Genomic DNA, 26020 nt, shown 5'->3' with positions numbered 1-26020 from the left:
AAGCAAAACAATAAGCATGCAATGATTGAGTTATTTTGACTCAAGATGAAATTAGCAATCAGATGCCGAGCGCTCAACATGCCAACACAGCAAAAGTGAAATTCCGCAAGCCCTCATGCTACCATCCCATCCATCCTCGTAACGGCGTGTGTCTCCTCAGCCTCCTGCGCAAAACCTGCAGGCTCAAATGATGCTTCTACATGTTTGTTTTACTTTTCCCAATCTCTCACAGCATTACACAGCTGTCAGACCTGGTTAGTTTCACCTCTGGCATTGACTGGAAGTGATATAAATTTTTACACAGAGTGGAAAAGATTCCATATTCCCTTCCGGAATATGTTATAATATTCAGGAGCTCGTGCAGGACACCTTTGATGCACTTGACTCAAGAGTCTCATGGGCAAGGCGGGTTATTGCAAACCCCATTAAAACTGAATGAGTGTCTCACACTCTATGGTTTGCTAAGAATAAATAGCGACTACTGCTAGTGTCAAGACTTTCTGTTATATTAGTGTTTTTATTTAAATCTAAACAAGTTACTAAAAAAAGAACAACTACTTTAAGAATGTGAGTTTACTTGCTTAATGATCCAAACAACTGTTGTAGTCCTTATAGCAACATGTTAAAAACGTATATTTTTAAAAAAAATATGACACTTTCCAAATTTACTTATAAAACCATGTTGTTAATCAAACCGAGAGTCTCTTTACGTAATGCTATTGCTAACCCCAGATCTTGGGCCCTATTTTACAGAACTCAGCACATGGTCTAAAGTGCACAGAGCAAGTGCATTTAGGGCATGTCCGAATCCACTTTTGCTAGTTTAATGAAGGTAAAATGGTCGGCGCACCCGGCTCATGGTCTAAAAGGGTTGTTCCTATTCTCTTAATGAGTAAGGGGTGTTTTTTGGAGCGTAATGGGCAATAAACCAATCAGAGTCTCCCATTCCCATTCCTATTCCCAAAACCTGTTGCATTCGCGCCATGACGGATTTGCTAATTACATTGCAAGCGGAAAAAATGCACTCTTCTCTAGCGAGGAAACAGATCTGCAGACCATCTATGGGACCAAGTGTACACGCGTTGTGGACCCACCTATAGGCGCACATTACTAACGCACTCTTTAAATATAATACAAAAATTTGCGTGTTGCTATTTTGAGGAAACTGAATCAGAGTCCGCCATTGACCAACCGAAACCTGGTCTAATGTCAATGGCGCAGTCTGTTTCAGTTGCCTCAAAATAGCAACACGCCAACAATGCGCCTGAACACACATCGTTTTCAGATCAGCACGCCCATGGGCGCACAAATAGGCGCAAATGCATTTGCTATTTGCTAGGACGTTAAAATGATAACTGCATCAGGCTGAAACTAGCCAAAAACACTTGCACTGCGCCTGGCGTTGCATTTCGCCGGGTGTATGATAGGGCCCCTTATTTTACTCATAATTTCAAAACCAAGTTGGCTTGCAAATTAGTGCATGACCAGTGTTAATCTAGTCATTAAAACCAACAAAGTGTAAACACGATGTAAATAAGAGATTCATTGTACAATTCAAGAGTGCGCGTCTTGTGTTGAACAAAACAAAACTTTGTGTGTTTTCAGCGGTGTTGAACTATCATAGCACCTCTGATAGGCCACTGCGTTCTTGCGCTCAACACATATGATTGTGATTGGCTACAACCCACAACAACGCTTGTAAAAACACACTGTAAATAGAAACCTTTGATCCTCAAAGGTAGGGACTGCAGTCATGCTGGTATCATCAAACTTTTTTTTTGTAAGTACAGTGCGTTTGACGACCCTACTCTGCACAAAATGACAGTGAACTTGAACTATGTGCTAGTCAGAATGTGTAAGGCATGTTGTGAATACGTTACCTTATTTCTGTAACAATGCACTAAAAGACAAATAATTAGCATGTGCACTCTCGATGACTAAAATGTTATTATCGTCAACTAAAATGAGGTGCAATTTAATTTCGATTAATACAGACTAAAATGAATTAATTAATTTAAATTTAAAAATAGGACTTAGACTAACAAAAAAAGATGTGTAATCCTGAAAAGAATGACTTAATTTAAACACTGGTGCTGAAGCGCTATTTCAGTGCATTTATTGCCTGGTTAAACTGGATCGCTGGTGGTACAGCACAGAAAAGTAGCGCAGCTGTTTAGTGAATTTGCTCCAGTCTCTTTCCCAGATTTCCAGACCATCTCTTATGTTCAAGCCGATCTGACCCCCAGGGAACAGAGCAGAGCAACCGCGAGTCCTAAAAATATGCAATCTGCACGCGAATTACAGTAAATATTATTGGCTTTAGCATAGCAAACATGACATGGCCACATAACATCAGCCTTCTCTGAAGGCAAAAATAGATAATCCCATTCCTTTTACATGGCATCATTTTCCCCAAGGGATTTTTTTTTAAGGGTAAAGCTGATGATGTCTGAGGTTGGACAAGGACAGTGCTCATTATGCAAAAAGCTAATTTTTTCCTTTTTCTCATCTAATGAGCACTGTCATGTGTGTGTAATTCCAGATGTGAACATGAAGCAAAGTACTTTTATTTCAAGATAGGAAGGCAACAGTTTTACAATTAAACAAATCTAAGGGTTGGACCAAAAATCGAATATGGCCTGATTTAATTACGCAAGCGATTCCAAAAGCACAAAGACAATTATGCGAATGCACATGCCTAATTAGCGCTCCGGTTTTCCCGCATTTTTGCTGGAACAACGCTTTGACTAGATTTCAAACACCTCTAGATTCAAATGAGGTCACAGCTATGAGTTTCGTGTAAATTAACAGTGGTTGAGCAAAACGAGGACAGATTTTGATCAGGCCCAAAAGACAGACAGACAGACAGACAGACAGACAGACAGAAATGCGCACAGCTGAGCCTGTCTGGAGCTTTGAAGTAGGATAAATGCCTCTAAAAAAATGGGTGCGCTATAAAAGCTTCAAAACAGTATTAAAATCAACAACATCCACCCTATGCTAAAAGCTCCATAAAACAAGTGATGTCTCTCTTTATACATCTATTGACCCTTTAATGTCCTTTCTTCTTCCTCACAAACCAGATTAGCCCCTCCCCAGCATAAACCTTGTTTCATAAGCCTGAGGAGATTTTCAGGTGTGAGCTGGCACTCAATTTCATTACCGGTTCTCCGAATTGTGTATTAATCTGGGAGTGGTCAGCATCAATCCCTTGATCTAAGCAAAATAGATCAAAGTGAGGGAGCAAAACGGAGTAAAACAATAACTCTTTGGTTTATGGCATGGGTAATGGACATTATAATCTGTTCATTCATTAACAAAACAGATTAAATAAAACATATTTGTTTGTCATCGCTCCGGGCAAAGGAACACTTTTTAGGGAGACGATTGGCATCAGATGGTTGGATCTAAGTATTAACTTGACGCACGTGACCTGAAAATGACTGGCTTGTGTTATAGCAGATGTCCTAGGCAAGTGACAAACAAGAGAGCTGCTATATCTATTATTTTTATATTTGCTAAAGATTACATTTAACAGTGTTATTATATTATTATCCATTTCAGAGATTAAAGGGATAGTTCACCCAAAAAAATTTACTCACCCTCATGTTGTTCCAACCCCGTAACAGCTTCGTTCATCTTCGGAACACGAATTAAGATATTTTTGATGAAATCTGAGAGCTGGATCACTCCTCCATACTAGTCCATAGGCTTCTTGAGGGATTGAAACTTGCCGGCCTTGAAAAGTTATTAAAGACATTGTTAAAATAGTCCAAGTGACTACAGTGGCTCAATATCAAGTTTATCAAGCGACGAGAATACTTTTGTGCGCAAAAACAAACATAAATAACGACTTTATTTCAACTATTCATTTCCTTCTCTGTGGGCCTCTAGTCAGTTAAACCAGTGTAATTGCGTAGTGCTACGTCACACGTAGGCTCACTATTGGCCGACGCCGGTCATGTGTGTGATGCGTGTGACGTACAACAACAGATCATACGCTGTTAAAGTGAACTGACTCGAGGGCCAGAGAGAAGGAAATGAATAGTTGAAAAAAAGTCGTTATTTTTGTTTTTTTGCGCACAAAAAGTGTTCTCGTCTCTTGATAAACTTAAGATTGAGCCACTGTAGTCACTTGGACTATTTTAACGATGTTTTTAATAAGTTTTCGAGGCCGGCAAGTTTAATCCCTCAAGAAACCTATGGACTAGTATGGAGGAGTGATCCAGCTCTCAGATTTCATCAAAAATATCTTAATTCGTGTTCCGAAGATGAACGAAGGTCTTACGGGGTTGGAACAACATGAGGGTGAGTAAAAACTGACAGAATTTTCATTTTTGGGTGAATTATCCCTTTAAGTTTTAAGTGAGTGTAAAATGGAATAAATAATATCGGCCAATAACCAATTTGGAACCGATATATAGTCCATCCCAACAGAAACTAATTATGTTATGCAATAAATGTTGTCAGATCCAATGCTGCAAGTAGAATATTATGTTATACTGTTATTATAGCCTACCAATAAATCCAGAAGCTGTTAAGAAAATGCAAAAAATAATAATAAAAAATAACTGTTGAATAAACACGGTCAGTTTTCATACCTTGTTTAAGAGTTATCATTAATGTTAATTTGAAATAAAGTTCCATTTATTGTAGTCCAGGCCTACACTTCAATCTGAGTCTTAAAAAAAACTCCCAAAAGAGTAAGAATGACCACATTATCAAGTGATCTGAATACTAGCCTATATATTTCATATTATGAAATATAGAATTATCCAATAAACAGCCAAGAAAAGCAATTTCTAACCATTTTTGCCACAAACTTCCTGAATCCACATGCCAAATTATAAGATGGAAGAGATCGTGGGCAACCTGATTGAAGTCATCCATCTCTGGAGATGAGCTGTTTGCAAACGACTTGTTAAAGCTCTGTACTGATCATTCATCACGACACGGTCACTGTTGTCACTGCACTCATAACTGCAATGTGGCAATATGGTTATTTCATAAAACTACCACAAACAAAACAGCATTATATGTATAAGTTGTCCCAGGAAAGAGGCAAAAAGCACCTTTTGGTATAGTGTTATATAAAAGAACATAATTACTATATATTTATTATAACGACAGAATAATGTCGAATTGGGGTTATGGATTTTAGCACACGCATGAATTTGCTCTGGCCCTGCAGCAAGGCTAGTAGCAAACTGTGCCAAAAAAAGATGGCCATTTGTATATATGGAAACAGAGTGAGTGTCTCACACTCGACATAATCAACTTTCACATGGGCTGTTTCACTAATGAAGCATGGAATTGTCGGAAATGAGAACATGTCAGCTGTGAAAACGGTCAGTCAGGGAAGCAGATCAGCTGCTTTGGTCATCTCTGACATCAGCAGATAATTAACTGGTTCAGGACTCTAGTGGCAGTAATTAGACTGAGAGAAATACGCATTACGAAGACTGAATCCTGTCCTAGTGGAAACTGTAATTGTGTTTCTGTTTGAGACGCCAAACGTCTACTAGTTAATATGATATTTTCGCATTTCAACACTATTGTGGTGTGCAGCATCTTTTTCTTGGCAGGCTCTGATCCTCTGGAAAGAATCCTGGTGCTAACAAAGCTGGCTCTAATGTAATTCTATGGAGTGGGTAAAGACTAACAAAATGGATGGTTAAAAGACAAGCCAAAAGGCTTAAAAGGGCTTAGAGTAATAAAATCATGCTCTTAATGTAGGTTTTTCACCTTCACTGATGCTATTCACTGACCATATATAGTGTTTGACATCTGTGTGGAATTTAACGAGCCATTATGAGAAATAATACCAAGGCAGCACTGTATTGATATTCCTTCAACATTCTAACCAGACTAAGGGGTATATTTTGAATTGTGAATTATTATTTATTTATAATATTTATGAATAATTAGTCATTTATATTATCAATCATAATGAATCAAATTACATTGTTATTATTATTATTAATAAATTATTTATAACTTCTGCAATTAATTAAACCTAAATAGCTTAACATACACTCTTTTATGTAGATAATAACAGCCTTAGCCATAAAAAAAATGCTTCAAAATTCTGGTTAGGGGTTTGTTCAAATTATTTCATTTATTACTTGTTAGTTTTTTTTTATCAATAATACTAATGAATCAAAGCATTGTTATTTCATTATTAGTAGTATCACACTTATCAAATTAAAGGGTTAGTTTACTCAACCTTAATGGCCCACTGAATTGCCTTTATTCATTATTCAATGTGTTGATGTAATTTCCACTGAAACAGGAAGACAGGTGGGACATGTCAAACAGCTCCTCCCCTTTTTAAAAGTAGCCAATAGCGTTTAGTTTATATCACAGTTCAGCTAGAGCCGTTGAGCTTGTTAAAGCCGCAGTTCCCCTTCTAATCTCTCACCATTTCTCCTCCTAATCTTCTCTGCAGAATTCAAATGGGTCCGATAATTTTTCTGGTATGTACAGACTTGCGCATTTGATCTGCTCTGTGCTATCGTATCTCAGTACCGGAGCAGACTGTGTGCTTGTTCCCTATCCCCTATATAGTGCACTATGTGCCATTCACCATGTAGAAAACAGTAAATGCGTGAACAAGTGACCGATTTCAGCTGCAGCGTCTATTTATAGTGTAGGGGACGGGACAATTTAGATTCTAGAGAGCATTTGATTGGACAGAAAATCTGATGAAAGCTGAAGTGCAGAGTGATGTCATCGAAATTATTGATGCATTTTGGTAGAAAAGAGAGACTGCAAGTTTAGAAAGGTTATATCTTCTAAATGCAAATTGTGTCATTGTTTTGAAGCACACTAGCTTATAGAGAACAGCAAGGCTAACATATTCATAGTAAAAGTAAAAAAAAACTTCTATTTTAATTTCATAGGGACTTTAAGGTTGTTCCAAACCCTTAAGGAACAGTTCACACAGAACGCGTTTTTCTATTCCATTGCACTACTTTTCCATTATTTTTGCAAGACGAACATCATTAACCATTCCACTTGCGTCTCACTCACGGCACTGCATTCTAAAAACAAAGAGCTTAATTTTAAATAAGTTTAACATACACTATCTCTAGACCTTGCACTTTTTTCGTTTTACTGACCTGCGTCTTTTAACAGGCTCGCGAGAACAAACCTCTTGTTGAAGCTCAAACGTGCCGCGTAACACACATGAATGAATCTCATTGGTTCTTGCGGAAGTGTTTAAGCTATATGGTTGATAAATGTTTATATGTTAATAAAAGCCTTAATTAAATCTGTACATCATATAAAGCGATCAAATCTCTTCAGAAAATTTGGACTAAACCACATTCTATGATTTCTAAAGCCATTTTTTGTCTACCACAACAATGTCTTTAAATTATCTTCATATGAGGACTTTTCTCAGCAAAATGTTGAAATGCAATTCATTTGATTAATAAATCAGTATATGATGTAATTAATCAGATTAAATTTTATACACGGTTGACAGCCCTAGTAAATACATAATAATATTATACCAACCTCTTCTTTAACCATATCACAATTTCACAGTGATGTCATAATTTTCTTTAAACTAAAGTCTTTTATGTTGTAAACCATTTTAATGGCAGTATTAACAATGTAAAAGCTCTCCCTTTGTTCTCAGTCATTTCAACAGTACATGGCTGTGAATCAAAGACTCCCGCAGTTGTCATCATAGCAAGTTTTTTTTTTTTTAATGCAGCTCCCCTCTTGAGGGTGAACAGATGGGTTTTTGCAAAGATGCTTCAGACGTTTTGATTGGATCAGTTTGACTAGTCCAGGTTTTATAATGTGAGTTAAAGAACAAAACTCGGATTTCTTAAAGAAAAATGAGAGACCTGCTTCTTCAGTTTTAATATTAACACACAGCACACGGGGAAAAAAACCATGCCTACTCCATTTAAACTTGGCTTTGGTTCCGTGTTACACACAACCTTTCTTCTGACAAGTGACAACGCATCCCCATAAAATAGTCAATTAAAGCATGAATCCAGAGGAGTTAGGTTCAACTAATTGCTGAATCCAGTCACTGCAGGTCTGAGGCCGCAAAAAGGCCTTTGAAAAGCAAACGGAGCGGTTCATCACTGTCATTCTTGGTAATACACTCACTCTTTCCACTCTGGTCAAAAAAAATGTAGATCAGTTCCCATGGCAACATAGCACAGCAGGCTCCTTTTGACTAGCAGAATCATCACTGTAGGGGCATTGAGGAGAGATGCCTCATCCTCAGCAAGCCACAAGTGTGCCTGGCCATGCGCCATAGACCCAGCTCAAAGCCAACAAGGACAATAGCAGTTTTATGAATGAGAAGGCATAGGCTCTTTACCTCCGTGTATTAAGCCTATGGTCCAGACCGACGCATGTCTGCACGCCCACATAAAACTAATCTGGTGTAATTCTAGCTTTAGAAATGTATTTATCTTGAAATTCTAGCTTTAGAAAATCTAATCTGCTTTTTCCGATATCTGTATTTCAGATGTTTAAGAAAGGCCATCATGCCTGGAGTGAGTTCACATCATCAACGCTGAACTTGTTTGCACAAATTAAATCATTTTTTTGTTTAAATGTTCATCTGGTCCTCGGGCAAAGGCTACTGATACATTGCAGCATGAATAGAGAACATGGTGGAATTGTCATATTGATGTACCAGACATTTCTACACTCCCGTATCATTTACAGGAGGAAAACATCTGCAGTGTGATGGGGTCAAAGGTCAGGAATATTTGGAATACATTCAACAAAATATATTTCAACATAAGGCAAATTACTTGGCTAGTGTCACTGATATGGACTGAAAATCAAGTTGTATCATTATTATATGGCTCTCTAGAATACTTGCTTCTGGTTGATCAGTTGCACCATTCACTAGTTAATTTTTTTTTTTTATAAATCCATAAAATATAACAGTTGTGATTACCAGAACTTTACACTCTTAAAAATAAAGGCTACTAAAGGGGGTTTTCGCAATAATGCCATAGACGAACCGTTTATGGTTCCCTAAAGAACCTTTCAGTGAACAGTTCTTCAAAGAACAATTTGTTTCATTCTGATAACCACCATAAAACACAGGTTGTATTGAGACAGCCACATGTAGAATCAAAGCTCATCACACAAGGAGCTTTTCCACACACTGAGGTTGATACAATATTTCATGTCTATGTTGTTAACAAACTAAATAAACAAAACATTTCGTTCAGGAACGAACTGAATGAACAAAACATCCCATCTCGTTTGTAAAACGATATTAACGAATCAGCCATCTCGTTCTCGAACTTTTAGCAAATCGGTTGTTTTGTAGCGAATCTGGCGCATTTCGAAGTAACGTGCAGAAAGCGTAATTGAACGAGTCAGCGAATTAAAGTGTTTCGAAATCAAAAGATTCGAGATGAATGATTCACAATCTCCAAATTCCTTCACCTCGGCCACTCGGTGACTTTTGCGAGTGCGCAAAATCACCACTGAAAACGGATAAAAACGTCTGAGGAGCGACAGACCACAGCACTGCAGCACTGAATGCTCTGGTCAGACGTCACATGCTGTTTATACACAAGTGCTTTAGATTAGAGTGATGAAGGGATACCTGCATCTTGTTTTTGTCTGAGAGGTTTTGCTGTGTCTGTTTTTTCCCCCGCAAACGGCCACAGGAAACCAAACAAAGCGCAGACACAACAAACACACAAGTGGTTAAGACCTAAACGGTATATCTTAATGTGATAACGTTTTCATAAGAGCGAGTTTTTATTCCGCATTGCGTTTAACAATTAGAACCTTCAAATATAGTTCGTTTGATATTATTCGAAATTCAAAGTCAAACGTACAGTTTCAGAACATTCAAATTAAACATAGGCCTAATAACCTCTTCTTTTTTTTTTTGGAAATGTTTTGAAGCTGGACACTCAAACAGGTTGTCCACAAAATAACCCAAAAATATCTCACCGTCTATGGCAAATATGGACGGAACCAGGAGCAATGTAATTCCAACAGATATTAGACACTTGGTCCACACACCGCCCAGGTCAACATATTTTCGGCACAAGGACAAGCCTATCCATTCCGACATGCCTTGGGTTCCAGCGTTGCCATTCCCGCTATTGGAGCCCAAAATGTAGAAATCGTTACGCGCATTTCTTGGGGCCATCGGGCTAGAGATAAATTCACCAATAGGCCGAAAGGTCCCGAAAAAGACATTTGATCTATCCTTTACAGTTCCTTAGACTGAGGTCTTCTCTCCACTGTTTTTTTGCTCTATGTCAGCATTGAAACTTTAAGGCGAAGCGTCTGCAAAGCGCATTCAGAAGCATCCGTGACCACCACATCAATCACGCGCGCGTTATAACAGCAGGTTATCTACCACGCTTCACGAAACGAATATTCAGCATTGGAATCCATGAGCGTCAATCCTGTAATCCCGCTATTATATTAATGATGCTGCGACGGAAAATCGGCTGCGTTTGATTGGGAAAAAACACCGCGTTTCCAAGCGAGTGTATGCAGGCAAACTGGTGATGAGGCAGGCGCGTTATAAATAATGATGAACAAGAGGAAGACGACCTCTGCTGGGTTAACATGAGGATGACTGCTGCTCGTGGATAGGCCAAGACAAACATGCTTGTCCATCGACATCATGCTGTCTACTATTGTGGGAAATTCTACGAAATTCCTTAGGATTTTATATATTATCAGACTTTTTATACTGCCTTTCAGTGGTAAAAAAAATAATATATATATATAGCACCGTGTAATCTAAAGCAAAATTATCATTAAAATAATAATGTAATCTTATATTATATTGATGTCTATAAAGCATGGGGTTGACAGTTTCAAAGTTCATTTTGAACTCATTTCATAGTTAAAATACCTAGTTAACAACAATCCGTTAAAAGTTAGTTAAAATATAGGCTACATTTGTTATAGGCTACTCAACTAAAAAGTGGAAGTAGTAAGGGAATTACAGCAGTATTTTCATTTGCAAATAAATAACTGGGTATTAAAATACGAGTACTTATTAAAGAGATTTTAGCAGAATAAATGTCTTTGTATCATAGGCTACTTATAAGTATCTGTTACATAACAACCGGAAGCACCGATATAAAACGTCATAATACAATTGTGATTCCATCCGCATGATGGCGCAATTTCGTGAGTTTCAACTTAAGTTTTTTTGGCCTGGTACAAGATTATATTTTTCTTTAGAATTAATATAATATAATTTAATATAATAAAAAAATGTAAATAAACAAATTTAAATATAAACTTCAGAAAATAGTTATTTGTGATGAGAAATTTTAAACAAGTGTTTTCAACAAAAAAGCATCCATCAAGCTAGAACAATCACATTCTTCACGTTGTCAGTTGTCAAAGTTCTCTTTAAATAAAGACAAACAAACATTTTGTGCCTGCAGCAATATATATATTTTAATTCAAAGTGAATTTTGACAATACACCATAATTTCTTTAATTTGACACTCACCAATAGTCACCAGGAAAACCCGCTTTCTGTGACAAAGTACATAAGGCTTGGTCACATATAAATCACTGAGAACTAGAGAGAAATACGACCGCAAACTGTAAGAGACATTACATAAAAAAAAAGGTTCCCAGTCCTCATATAGTGAATATTGCACAGTGCAGTGGCTACATGGCAAACTAATGTAGCATAGAAATCAAAAGCAAACAGAAATCAGAAAGCCACAAATAATTACAAATATGAAAACGGTAACAGTTCAGATTTAGTCAATCAAGTCTGTTTGCTCTTAAGTCTAAATATTATCCGATAACTTGCAGTGAGATTTAACTTTTACTAAAATATAATCTGCAGAGGAGTTAAAAATAGATCTAAAGCATTCCAACCCAAATTCTACAGCAAGTGTTACACAGTAGCACATATGACAAATACAAGGACCCTGAATTAACTGTACAAGAAGATCTAAAAGAAAAACACAAATCAAAGAAAACAAAAACAGTTTGGTTTAGGAGGTTTTTTCAAAGACATTTCAACTTTAGTTTCGTTTGCAGATCCCTCTGTCCTTCACGTTTACGCCAAGTTTCACTCTTATTAGGTTGGGGTTGGTAGACCTTGTTAGAAGTAAAACATTTCGGAAATGTTTACTTGCAGTGAATTAATGAAAAGAATTCATATAATGTGCGCATGAGTAGCAATTTAATACTCATCTCTAGTGCTACATGCTAAATATAAAATATAGGGGTCATAATGCGAGGTACAACACCATATTTTGGATTGTATCTCCATGAAGTCGGCTATGCTAAAGCAATCACTTCCTGTGAAACAAAGGGCAATGTTCATTCTACTTTACAAATGGTGGTTTACATTCACAGTGTATCATGTAAAGCTTCCCAAATACAAGAAAACCGTGTCTTGGGCGTTTAGTCAGCATAATAATAATAATAACAACAATCCCTGATATCATTTCATTATTGTTTTGTTGTTGGTCATAAAAATATAAATTAATCAAGCATGATTGGATTTTCCTTTCCACGGTTTTGAGAAACAAACATCCATTTTTCACCTTACAGGTGATTACTGCATTGCATGAGTATCAAGTTACACTCGCTATTGGTTATCAGGTTATCAACATCCAACAGGGTTACGATCTACTTTTAAGCAACTGGTTGGTAACAGCACTTCAGTTATGACTATCAAACACTGCAGTTACGCTTTCATCCCTCGGTCAAGCATGAAAGCGAGGAAGAGGCTGGCAGGCAGTGTTTGAAAAAGGGATATAAAGGTCTGAAGCACATTTCAAAGGCACTAAAGCAGTGTCGCTTGCTTTTAAGAGCAGGGACCGATGCGAGAATGAACACACCCAAATAGAATCACCAACAAAATGAGAACGGGTGCCCTAATAACTCCTGGTTTTCAGAGTTGGCGAACGGTCCGCCTTAAAACATAAGCAAAACGTGCATTCTGTATCGTTTGTTTTTTTTCTTCATTTTTTTAATACATGAATATACCTGATACACCTTTTGTGTGCATTTCAATGTAAAATTATAATAAGGGGGAAGATGAAATCAAATCAAAATTCTAAGCACTGTAGTTAGAGACGCACAAATGCGATTTTGTTGCCCAACCCTAAATTTTGTCTAGCTTATCAAACGTATCAAGTGCTAATAGCATTACTAAAATTAATATTCTGAAATGGTGAGATAAGTGGGTCATTGAATACAGAATTTATATTGATACTTAAAACAAAAAGTTAAATCTATTCTGCAAGCTATGCTTTAACAAAATGCAAATATACGTACTAAGATAGATATACACCAATATGCATCTAATACGTAAGATTAGCCCCAAGATAACAACAGATAAAACACTGATGCAAACAAAACGTAAAATACAAAACCCACGCACACAAAAAACCCAAAATCTCCATTACTTGCAATACAGTAGTTACAATGACACTTCAAAAAAAGAAAGCAAAACAGAGAGAGGCATTAAAATGCTTCTGATGCCAGTCAGTACGGTAAAACCCAAAAACAAAACTAACAAACGAAAAAAAAAAAATTCATCTCACTTCTATTTCAAGGTAATTAGACATATATAAAAATAAGAAGGCTAAGAACAAAGTTAATCATCTAATTTCACAGCTATTATGAAGTGGCAATCAGTATATAGCAGCTTATCTATGATACATTCAAGAATAAATGAAACAAAGTCATAACTTGCCCGAAAAAGCTAAACATCAACCTCAACATTTTTACATAGATTTTTGTTAAATACAGCCTCAACTACACTACGTTCGAGGTCTACGCTAAACAGTAGCTACTCTGCTTAAGAAATGAATTACTGTCTTTGGTGTAGCGAAAGCATAATTATGAAAGAATGCACCTAAAGCAAAACTCAAATCTAAAAAAGAAAAGAAATTCACACAGAAAAAAAAAGCTATTTCTCCCTGACGGAATGTATGAAACAAAAACAGCCAGCGTCAAAAAAAGCAATTAAATTGTGAGAGAGGGAATACAAAATCCAATCTTTTCACATGCATCTATGAAGAAAATTGCACACGATCAACTCTCGTCTTTTAAAGCACTGAATACTCCAGCAATGATAGACTTTACAGTTGGATACTCAATACTGAATAATTCTGCACAAAGCAAACATGAAACCATACAATATCATCAAAGAGCTATCTGCCGATACAAGTCCAACACCGATAACACTTCTAACTCTAAAATTAACAGAACTGATGGAAAGAAAACGAAAAACACACCCCGAAAACTATGGATTGTATTGCAGTTTCATTAAACAGTGTAGATACTATTAGATTAGAAACAGATTATCAAATATGAAAGTACTCAAACGTTTCTATACATAGTTCATCGGCCTCTGCTACGGCGAAGCACGCTATACTCGAAAAATTGAACTCTGCTACCACTCAGCGTAATACATCCACCAGTAAATACCACACGTAAAAGGACTGTATCGCTTCCGAATAATGCACAAATCATCTAAGGCGTTAAACAACAGATTTCGCCCTGTACAAAAGGTCAAATCATGAGCCTGATCATGCACTCGGCAGGCGTAAATAGCCAATCAGGTGAGATTTTATTGACGGTTTAAAACATGAGACCCATTAGGGCGTGTTTGGTTCGACACCCAAGCCGCTTTCCGAACAAAAACTCCTGTCGAGACCCTAAGAGATTAATTAAATAATGATAAATGACACTGAAGTAGAGATTATGTAAGTCAACGAATACGCAAATGCACCAAGCTCGGAAAAAAACAAAAACAACTAAAAGATCTATGAAACAGCCCTAATATAAAAATCACAAATAACGATTGAAAATGTTTCAAGTGCTGCAGTCCGGTACACACATGACTGCACGTAGGACTCAGGGTAACTTGCAACAACATGTATTTTAAGGCACTGTTTATTGAACCCCAAGGATTCAATGCAGCAATTCTTATAACATATACACAGAGGGTGAAAAGCGACGGTTTGCAGCCCCCCACCCCCTCCCTCCCCCCTTTGAAGTCCAACATTGGTTTTTGCCCATGCAGAGACATGCAGTGTGACAGAACCTTTTCAACACCGGTCTAAAAGAGGGACTTAACACTGAAGAGCATGGGTCTACTACGGAAAAATACAGACGGGTAACACCGGGTCACCACAAGGGGGACTCGCACGCACACTGGAGACAGGGATGGCTTGAACGACAGTTACTGTGTCTATTACACACGTCAGAAGGCAATATCGAAAAATAGCATAGGGAAACTGCTGCGGCCCTCTTCCGAGGGTCTCACGACTAGGGATTTTGTTGTATCAAATGTGCAAAAACACATTAAAAGTGAGTTTTTGTGTTCAATCCACTCACTCGCTCGCTAACGCATCCATTTGTTTGTTTTATTCTCCATGATATCTGTAAAGCTTGATTTGCATCAACATCATCATCGTAAAACTTTATAAAGGAAAGAAAATGAAAAGAAAGATGTCGCGGCTCAGTGCCGGCTGCGTGCACGTGGCTGCCGCGGGCTCCAGCTCAGATGTATGGGTACTGACTGAGTTTGCTGGGGCTGAGGGGGAAGCCTGCGTAGACGGGCGACGCCACATAGGAGTGCGGGTGAAAGAGGGCTTTGAACTGGCCCTGCGGGAGCAGGGTGGGGGAGGGCAGCAACCTGTGGTTGATGCCTACGCTGATGCCCTGGTGGTGCACCAGGCTGTAGGCGGGCTGCAAGATGGGCCGAGGGCCCGGTGGTGGGCACGGTGAAGGCAAAAGGTGGGCCACGGGCGCGGCAGGTGGATAGGAGAGGAGGCCGGGAGGTGGTGGGTGGCCGGCCGAGTGTGTGGGGCTGCCGTGGGGAAGCGGGAAGGTGTGGCCGTGCACCGTGGGTGGGATGAAGGCCTGCGGTCGGCGCGGCTGCCGGTAGTTGCCGTTCCACTCCTTGTGGCAAGAGCCGTAATGCTGGACCTGAGCGGGGACGAAACAAAACAATGTCAATTTTTGTTCCAACATTTTAAATATCAACTTAAAACTTCATTAACTTCCCAATTTGGACAATTCCTATTAAAGTAGCTATGAAATGAAAGTAGCGACAGAATGAGATCTTTTCTTTTGTATTGTAGAGGGAGGTCTGAATGAAAGCTTGAAGCTGATTGTAAGAAAAGCGGACTAAATTATTAGAGAATTCCTGCATTTGTCACCAGAGAGAAGTTATTTTTACTGGAAGATTGTGTAGACATTTTGATTGAAAATTACAGTCAAAAAAGTTAACTAAAACATGCATGGACAAACATTCACAATAAAAATCTATAACATGCATTTACTAAATATATAGGGTAACATTTCATGATGACTTTAAAATAGGAAGTTGGGTGGCTCATCATTTTTTAATTTTTTTTATTAACCAATAGCATTAGTTTACATCATTGTCATAACCATGATCTACTACTTGGTAGTCAATTGCAGGCACTATTAGTGGGTGGGACACTCATTCTAAAGCATTTGGCTGAACAAATCTGTGTAGCACAGGATGAGTCTTCAATATTTTTTGGTACATTTACATAAGTAAAAAATATGCTTTTTTGTTTGTTTAAAAAAAGTTAACAGACAAACTAAAAGACACAAAACATCGATTTTGGATGTTATAAGGTCCTTAGCTAAATCTTAAATAAAAAGCAAAACATTCGAATCCATGTACAGTTTGGGAACTAAAAAATTGTTTTGGAACAGACTCAGCATATGGTTTCTTTCAACATCAGCATTCACAATGTTTATTTTAATAACATAATTCATTTAGAATGATCTACAGAGCTTTTCTCAATATTTTCAATTTGTACAGTATCACAGAGAAAAGTCAAAGAGAGTTAAAACCAACAGACCTGGCCAAAGCCTGGCGGCTGTGGCTGGAATGAAGAGCTCAGTTTCTGCTGGCGGGGCAGCGTGGGCGTGGAAAGGTGGCTCAGTCGTCCTGGGCCGCAGCGACCTCTGGACTGGCAGGAGGATTCGAAGACTGCAGAAAGCAGAAAAGACCAGAAAATGAGTGATCAATAGATAAAAGGGATAGAATGAAAGAAGGATAACTAAACTTAAATGCAGAACTTCAGCTAATAGAAATGAACGTTTGCAGTTTGGCACAAGAACTGCAACTTGTACAAACTGAATTGGCTGACGTTCTGTTCACAAGAAAGTCATTTAAACATGAAAAACAAGAAGTACAAACTTTGAGGTTGAAAAAAATAAAAACTGAGGACCCATCAACTTATAAACAAACTTAGATAGCAATGTATCTAAAACATAAACTCTCCTCAAACTTTCCATGGACACCCCAAAAGGGTAACGTGCCATGAGAAGCCTCTGAAAGAGTTTACCGCTCCAGGAATATTTCTTTCATAGCATGCGTTGAAAACAAAGCATTGGCTCCATGTAGGAAGCAGGAAAGATATGCTTTGATACGAAAGGGGGAGGCCGGGAATTTTTTTTCTCAAAAACAAGTAAAGAAATTTAGGGCAGTCAACACGCAGAGTAAAAAATGAATACAGGAATGAAAAGATCACAGGTATGGGAGAGGAAGCTCAAACCGAAAGGGTCACTCAACACTGGGATGTCGCGCACAAGACACAGGGTCGCAGTGCACGTTATACCCATAATCACCTGCGATAGCCTCTGTGACAACTTCCTGTTTCTCTCCTATGACCTGTAAAGTAGACATTGGCTGTGACCACACTAAAAAAACTGGTTGTGCAGAAGGAACGTTGTATGAATAGCCCAATTTTAGACAGGAAAAATGTCCATTCAGAGAAACCAGTCTGTATACCACACAAAAAACTATTTCAAAAAACGGCAACTGTTCAACAGTACAGAATGAAGCAAGTTGACTTATATTTTTACCACTCAGCTATGTAAAAATCTGAGCTGTGGATGTAAATGGGATTCAAATAGCACTTCAAAAAACAGATGTACATTTACCTGCACAAGACAAAGGACCATTACAGGTTTGACAAAAGTTGAGCTATTTAGAGGCATGATGGCACAGAAAATAATTTTGACCATCCTTAATTTAGTGAAGATATTTTTGTGAAGATATAGCCAGGACATTAACATTATAATTATCCCCCAGTTTCCCCATTATCACATAACATAAACATTATCCCCCAGTTTCACAGACAAGGCTTAAGCTATTCTTAGACTAAAATGCATGTTTGAGCTGTTTTAACTGAAAGAAACTTGCCATTTTTGTCTCAAGATGCACACCAGTAATGGGTTTTTCTAGGGCACGTTTAAAAGCTACTTAAATACCCTAATTGAACTCAGGCCTAATCCTAGTTTAGTCTAAGCCCTGTCTCTGAAACCATGCCATTATGTTCTATTACAAAAAAGGGTAAGAAAGTGCTTGTCTGTGCAAAGTTATAATCCAATCCAAATGTCATGCAAAGTAAACTTTCAGACAATACACACACAAATAACACAAAGGGAGATGAGATGCACTACCGTTTAATTTTTCTTTACTCTTTAAATGTACTCTGAACTTTGTAAATGTACTCTGACCCTGAACTTTTATTCAGCAAGGACACATTAAATTACAAAACATTGCTATTTTAAAAAAATGCTGGTCGTTTGAACTTCCAATTCATTGTAAATTTCAAATTAAAACAGCATCATGAAATTGTAATAATTATACAGTACAGTATTACTGTTTTTATTGTATTTTTGATCAAATAAATGCAGCTTTGGAAAAAAATAAAAATAAAAGAGACTTTTCAAAAACAAACAAAAATATGACCAACTCCAAAATTTTAAATGGTAGTGTAGCTATCTGCAAATAATTGTTTACATAAAGCAAACTCCACCGACAGGAATTACACCTTTTAGTTGCACTTTAACAGCATGGAAAAATAAATGTTGATTTAGATAACGCTTCAGCTCAGATGAATTCAATGCCCCATAAACTTCCATAGTAACAGTTCAATTTTGTGTTGCTTTTTACAATCTGAAGGACAGGTTGAAATGATTTGTAATAATCGATTGTAATAATCGGCAGCCTGTATCAAACCCAAAACATTATTTCAAGAAAACAACTACTGTTTCACTTTCATAAAAACTTTATACGTTTCTAAGATCTACAACTGGAGTTATTCTTCAACATATGGCCGGTTCATACCTGTGTGGTGCTCACTGTTGGGATGATGGTTATTGTTCAGCACTCTCATGGGCGGCACCACCACAGTCCTCACCGCAGGTTTATTCAGCCTTGTGTCAGGGTGTCCACGCCTGGCCTGGGGTGCCTGGTTCTGGTTCTGATTGGTTAAGAAATGTCTTTCGGGGAAGGGGCTGTCGTGGGGCCCTAGGGAGGAGTCTGAAGGGGGCGAGCCGTCTACTGTTTCACACCCACTTTCATGGCCGTCATCTTCTGATATACTGCAGTAGGGCACAGGAGGGAAAGAACATCAAAATACATAGACTCAACCTCACCTCACAGTTCTACTGATGTTGAATATAAAACGCCATACCTGCTGGGTCTCTTGCATGGAGAAGGGCTGGATTGTGCCGAGGCTGAGGAGCTGGTGCTGAGACTGCTATCAGGACTGCTGAGGGAACACACTCGCTCCATGTTCAGTGAGCCTGTGCATGCTTCACACTCTGGACTTCCCTTACACCTGTCAAAGACACATGCCACTCAATTTAGAAACAAGAGCCATATGTATGCAAGCTAAACAGAATTAAAGTCCACTGATGACAATATTTTCTAGCAGTGTTTTATTTACTAGCATTTTATTTTCCTGAAATCTACTTACAATGTTATCAAGATGTTTTACACCAAAACAAAATTACTGAATTAAAAAAACTCACTGAATTAAAAAAGGGTGTATTTGCTTAAGCAGCTTTAAGAGTTCTATATGCAAATTACTTAAGTTATGATTGGTTAATCTATTTGCAAGTAAAATAAGTCACACCACCCCAGCCTGAATACAGAATATACACTACTTTTCTGTTGGAAATAATTTAATTGTTTTGTTTTATTTAGCATAGATGCATTAAATTGATTAAACATGACTTTTGGACAGTGATGCATGTTGATTTGTAAACGTAAGTGCGTATTGAGGGTTAAACTCACTTATTAAGAGAGCACCTCTGTGCTTGTTCCTCTTCATCTGTGCTGCTGCTTATACTAATAACGCTAACCACCGGACTGGGTGACTCTCTGATGATGATAGACTGTCGTTGCTGATTGGCCGCTGCTGCCTTATAGCAGCCCTCTTCCTCCACCTGCTCTGCTTCCTGCTTCACTTGGACCTGCACTGCTCTGTCAGGTGAACTCTGCTGTTGCTCCGCACTCGCCATCCTGTTCGCCATCTTTGGTGACGGACACACTGAGGGCTGTGTGTCCGTGTAGTGCGAGACATTCATACTCCTAAAAGCAAAAAGAATGAATATATTTATCTCCACTCTGCCTTTCGGCTAAATGTTAAGGATCTTTTTCACCTTTCTGGGGTTCTCACAAGCAGAAGAAGTCACCATAGTAATATTACTAATAGTCCACAGTAAAATAAATAAATAAAATTATGTTAATAGCTGCGGAAGTGTGTCTCAGTCTGTGAAAAGGATCCATTGAATAAAAACCGAATTAAACTAACAAGACTATCATAAGTTTTGAATAGAGGCCAAGGCATCTCGCAGGCTTTCTGAGACCCTGCCAATGACCCTAGGCTGTTGCTCACCTGTTCTGGCTGGGTTTGTTCCTCTTGTTAGATGCAGGCTGAGGCCAGACCACATGAGCGATGCCAATGTTTATAGGCTGATGGGCTGACACAGCCATTTGGCTGGGAAGAATAGCCTGGGTCATCACCGAACTGTAATGGCTGCTGTGTGGCCGCACTTTCCTTTAACAAAGAAAACAACGGTCACCGAAATGCTCAAGAGGTCATGTCAGCACATGATATTTAAGGCGCGGCTCCTTCTTGATCATCTTACCCCCAGTCTCCTCTCCTCTGCGGTCCAACGACAGTATCGGATGCCAAGCTCGTAGCAGGTGGTGGGACCTGCTGCCAAGCTGGCACTAGGATCTGTGGAGTTCTGTTGGACCACGGCTGCTGAAAGGTCAAGAAAGGATAATGCTGAACCTTTGTAATGTATCTTGCTTCGTGTTAAATATCAAAACTGGTACATCAAGATGGATAACAACCCCTTGGCAGATTTCCATTATTTTTCTCCAGTATCTTGTGAAATAGGCATTTACTTGTGCTATAACTCCTGGTCTCATGGGTAAGGGCTGAATAGCTGGAGCTTGGGTCACCAGAGGAAGAGTGTTCTCCATTCTAACCGAATATCCTCCGGGCTGATTTGGGTTTGAAGGGATTCCTGTAGAGTCAAACAACCAAATTAACGTCTCCATGTGGTTTCTGCCAAAATAAAATCCTGATGGTTTTAAAAATGAAAAAATTAAGACAGCCATAAATATAGGAATTGTCATTTTTATAGTTGCACTGTAAAACTATTATTTATTATTATTATTAAATTATATTTATTTTTATTCTACTGAGAAATATTTGTAATATTTTTTATTACTAAATAATGGTAATATTTCTTATTTTGCTTAATCTTTTAATTTAGTATCTTTTAATTAATGTAGTAGTAATAACAACAACAATAGTCATTTTATTTTAGAGTACAAGTATAATTCATCATTTTATAGTCATATTGATATATAAATCACAACACTTTTGCACAAATTGTTTGTGTCCTACAATCAAGTACTGCAAACCTTGACCTTTTTTTTTTTTAAACATTTTTTAAACGGGTGGTTCAGGATTTTGGACATCAGACCGCATTTCCAAGTAAGCCTGGGTGTTATTTATTTTTGAAGTTTTGAAAATTTTTCATCCAGTCCTTCCAGTTGCATAGGTCGAGCGAGTCAACGGTATCTGCTAGCCTGCTATTAAAAACAGTTTTACCCACTCCACAGTACACCAAAAGCAAATAAATTATAACGCCAGACTATCGATGTAAATGTCTGTTGAGAGAATAAAGTTAGAAATCAAACTTCCCTTTCATCGCATTGCAATAGTTATACTTTGTTCCCTGTATTTATAGCACAGTCTACAGCAGTGGCGGAGTGATATTAAGTTACCTAGGCAACCGAGAGAGCCCATCCACATGACAATCACGCAAGAGTATTTACCTGCCGCTGACACTCATCACTACAGAAGCAGAGTATATCACCATGTTGCCTTCCTTCGTTTACAATCGAATGTTTCAATATCGTTGTTCAATGCTGCTAGCTAGACGTCCCGACTGTAGTGCGCTTCTGTAGCGCACAAGCAGCAGTGCGGAGCGCACATGATCTTCTCTTACGCCTTTATAATACCAGCTACAGCGCAAAATAAACATGAATGAGCATCTAAAAGTGAGTTAAAAGTTAGAGAACAACTTATCGAAATCCGTATCATGTCACATGAAATCGCTCCGTGTTTCAACCGTGGAAAGACGTCAGTTAAACAACTTGTAAACAATGTTCAACAACAAAAACAAAAAACACATTTACCTCAGAAAAAAACATATGTGACCATAAACTCGTTAGTCAGCTAGAAAAATTAACTTTAGAGGAGAATTTTGCTAAATATATGAACCATATTATATATTCATTATAATTTTTAATGTTCTTCAATATTTAATGCATGTTTGAATAAATCATGACAGCCATTAAAGGGGTGGTTGATTGCGATTTCACTTATTTCATTTTAAATAGTGTGTAATGTTGCTGTTGGTCCATGAACAGTATCTGCAAAGTTGCTGCGGTGAAAGTTCAATGTAAGCAGAGATATCGTCTTTTAAAAATCAGGAAGTTTAATGCCTACAAAAACGACTCGAATGGGACTACAACGAGATACTTCCCGGGTTTTATACTTAACTAACCCATAATCAACCCTCCCTCCTGAATATGCAAAAAGGGGGGCATGGCCATATTTCTGCGGCTTTGTCAAAGAGGAAGAGTTATAGTGGAGAGCTGTAGCCATGCCGTCGAAAGCGTGTTATTTTCACCCAGCTGTCAGGTGTTCTGTGTTCGGGCTTCCTACGGACGCTGTAGTTTGTCAACAATGGCTACAATTTATGTTTGATTACGTTCCAGAAATCGTAATTTAGCTCTCTGTGCTGCGCATTTTAAAAGAAGACAGCTTCCAGAATCTCCACAAATTCAATGCCGGATTCAACAACAAATTGTTACTAAAGCAGCAGTTCCAACTTTAAAATCAGAGGCAGCAGTTGTTGGGCCACAACCTGTAAGTAAGACTTAATAATTTTAAATGTATTTGCATGTATAATTTTAGACGTAATGTTTTAGTTTTTATCAAGGACGTAAACAAATGCCAGCACTGGCTTTAGTAGCCATTAGTTATGCTATTTCGTGTGTCTATGACAAAGGCGTACAAACAATTTGCACCTGAATTTGTAATTATGTACCAATTTTGTAAATGTATTTTCCATGTATACTTTGACTTTTTTTTTCGATTTGATCAAGAACGTCGTAAACCAATCCCAACGCTGTTTGTTTATAGTAGCCAGTTAGTTCGATGCTATTTTGTGTGTATAAGACAAACGTGTATAAAGTTCAAAAAATTACATGTAATCACAACAGCAAACTTCAGCTGCTGTTATCAGATGTTTTCACATTCTGTTGGCATTTTAACACATTTGCCACATGTACACCTAAAGAAAACGATACATCGAGTAAACTAAGTTTTGTGAATAGATAAACGGTTGTTCATTATATTGATAAAACAATAACTTTAAAAAACGGTATTACTCAGTCATTTAATCAGTTATATTAAATATTTAATCAGGAGAAAACCGTATCTCAAAAGCTAACAAGCAGCAGTAGCATTTTCAAGTAACAGCATATCAAAAATTCTTATATTATAATAGTAGAATAGAATAATAATAATCCAAAAATGTACCATTCAGAAACGTTTTGTAAGAGTCATGTTTGGGGAGGTTCTGCTCTACTCTTTGCCGCTTTCTGGGTCTGATTCTGGCTCAAACTCATACGGCAGTATTGACACCATTATTTACATTTGACCGGAGCACATGCAGCTTTCGCCCGTAAAGGTAATGGGCGTGAAGTTTGCGGACAACGAGTTTATCTCCAACCAGCTCCAAAAACTCCTGCCTGGAAGTTTCTAGTAATCCTGAAGACCTTGATTACCTGGATCAGGTGTGTTTAATTAGGGTTGAAGCTAAACTCTGCAGGGTTGTGGCCCTCCAGGAACTGATTTTGACACCCCTGTAGTAGGCTAATGAACTGACTCCATAGTTTACAGCATTAGTTAAGAGATTTGTTTTCCTTGAGAAAATTTGCCATGTATTGTACCTGATATCCAAAACAACTAATATTGAATCGAAATCGAATTGCAAGCCTGTGAATCAAAATCGTATCGAATTTTGAAATTTGTGTCAATACCCAGCCCTAATTTAAATCGATAGTCTGGCGTTATAATTTATTTGCTTTTGGTGTAATGTGGAGTGGGTAAAACTGTTTTTAATGGCAGGCTAGCAGATACCGTTGACTCTCGCTAGCCTAGAACCGGCGAACTATGCAACTGGAAGGACTGGATGAAAATTTTTGAAAACTGTCTCCACTGATAAATAACACCCAGGCTAACTTGGAAATGAAGTCCGATGTTCAAAATCCTGAATCACCCCTTTAAAGATTAAAAATGCCCTTGTGCATCCCTAGTTCAAATTATTATGTGCATCCAACTAGACTGTGAATATACCAGTACCTTGAAGAGCAGGAGGGCATAGAATGAGCGCCTGCTGAAAGGAGTCGTTACACCCAAACTGGGAACTTCCTGTCTGGATGGGAATTCCAGGATGCACCACAGGTGGAGCAGACGGCGGCAGAGTCTAAATGGAAAGGTAAATGGATTAATCTCAGAAATAATCTGTCGTTGTCTTCTTGCTTGCACTTAAACCCTGAGAACTCTTCAGAGCATGCTGTTTTACCTGAGAGTGGACAGATGGCATTTTGTTGAAGGCGACAGTGATATTTGGAGCACTTGGAAGAGTCACAGGCTTCATGAGTGGGGGTGCTTTGTTGCGGTTGAAAGTATCGTAAATGCTTCTTGAGTGACACACATCCATGATGTGGAAACAGGACTGGACACTGTTGGAGACACGCAAACGATTTCTTGAGAATGGCCACACAAAATAGACAACAGTCAATGAAATTGCATTTAAAAATGTCTGGACATACTGGCTGCAATGGGGGAAATCCATCAGGTGCTGCATAGTGACAAAAGGGTGAGTAAGTGCATCTGAAGGGGCGATTCTCTGATCGGCATCAATCATCAGCATCATCTTCAGCAGGTCCACGAATTCTCTCCTGTCAGCTTTCTCCGCCAACTGGTCACAGCCCTCCATGTTAAGTACAAGATTCACCTAATAAATTAATAGAGAGTTAAAATAAAAAAATACATTATTATGCGATTAATAACTGTCATTATTATTAATATTGTATAAAATAAATATTAACAAAACTAATATTATTATTAATTAATAAATTATTATTATTATTATATGCAATATTATATATTACAATATAAATATATAATTATGTATTAACTATATTATTATCTTATATAATTATTGATCATAATTAGCATTACAAACACCATTAATCATAGTAATAATTATTGTAAATTACAATTAACAACAATTATAAATCATTAACAATAATTCCAAGTTTTCAACACTTTTCTTGATTTCATATGCAAGCAAAAACTCCCTAATTTTAAAGCCAAGCTAGATTAATGAGGTCTTACATGTCCAATGTCATCCAGACAGCTAAAAATGTACTTCCTCGCCTCCTTGGACTTCAGCCCTGTTTCGGTCTCATGTTCTTCAGTCGTCTGCAGAAAGAGGAAGTGTGTTTGAAGTCATTACATAAGAAATTCACATCAAAACTTTATGCGGAGCAGACAGTAACTCAATCCAGAAAGCTATGCTGTTTATGACAGCAATGTCTGAATAAATGGATGAGAAATGG

General features: G+C 37.9%; 2 protein-coding genes across 9 annotated transcripts in view; both read right to left on the bottom strand.

Annotated features, from left to right (window-relative positions):
* kiaa1549la (KIAA1549-like a) overlaps window positions 1-10599 on the bottom strand; it is a 58109-nt gene extending 47510 nt beyond the window's left edge. For 3 of the 7 annotated variants that reach the window (XM_077210528.1, XM_077210530.1, XM_077210534.1), the window contains exon 1: window positions 9958-10558. In XM_077210528.1, coding sequence (XP_077066643.1) covers window positions 9958-10159 — 202 coding nt within the window. In that variant the 5' untranslated portion in view covers window positions 10160-10558. Of the gene's footprint in view, window positions 1-9957 lie in introns of all 7 variants that reach the window. The other 4 variants (XM_077210531.1, XM_077210532.1, XM_077210533.1 and 1 more) reach the window with 4 other exon arrangements.
* Window positions 10600-11409: 810 nt separating this feature from the next.
* The window catches only part of hipk3a (homeodomain interacting protein kinase 3a), a 46029-nt gene continuing 31418 nt past the window's right edge, over window positions 11410-26020 (bottom strand). Inside the window, exons 5-16 of one of the 2 annotated variants that reach the window (XM_077210537.1) lie at window positions 25797-25883; window positions 25229-25413; window positions 24979-25138; window positions 24756-24879; window positions 21215-21336; window positions 20950-21065; window positions 20697-20858; window positions 20093-20389; window positions 19488-19634; window positions 19139-19395; window positions 16860-16990; window positions 11410-15948 (exon numbers count right to left, since the gene is read on the bottom strand). In XM_077210537.1, coding sequence (XP_077066652.1) covers window positions 15520-15948; window positions 16860-16990; window positions 19139-19395; window positions 19488-19634; window positions 20093-20389; window positions 20697-20858; window positions 20950-21065; window positions 21215-21336; window positions 24756-24879; window positions 24979-25138; window positions 25229-25413; window positions 25797-25883 — 2217 coding nt within the window. In that variant the 3' untranslated portion in view covers window positions 11410-15519. Of the gene's footprint in view, window positions 15949-16859; window positions 16991-19138; window positions 19396-19487; window positions 19635-20092; window positions 20390-20696; window positions 20859-20949; window positions 21069-21214; window positions 21337-24755; window positions 24880-24978; window positions 25139-25228; window positions 25414-25796; window positions 25884-26020 lie in introns of both variants that reach the window. The other variant, XM_077210536.1, reaches the window with a different exon arrangement.

Source organism: Siphateles boraxobius, unplaced genomic scaffold, assembly GCF_051911475.1.
Source record: "Siphateles boraxobius isolate OS27281-9 unplaced genomic scaffold, OSU_SipBor_1 65, whole genome shotgun sequence".
NCBI classification, from domain to species: Eukaryota; Metazoa; Chordata; class Actinopteri; order Cypriniformes; family Leuciscidae; genus Siphateles; species Siphateles boraxobius.
This window is presented reverse-complemented; position numbering and strand designations above follow the sequence as displayed.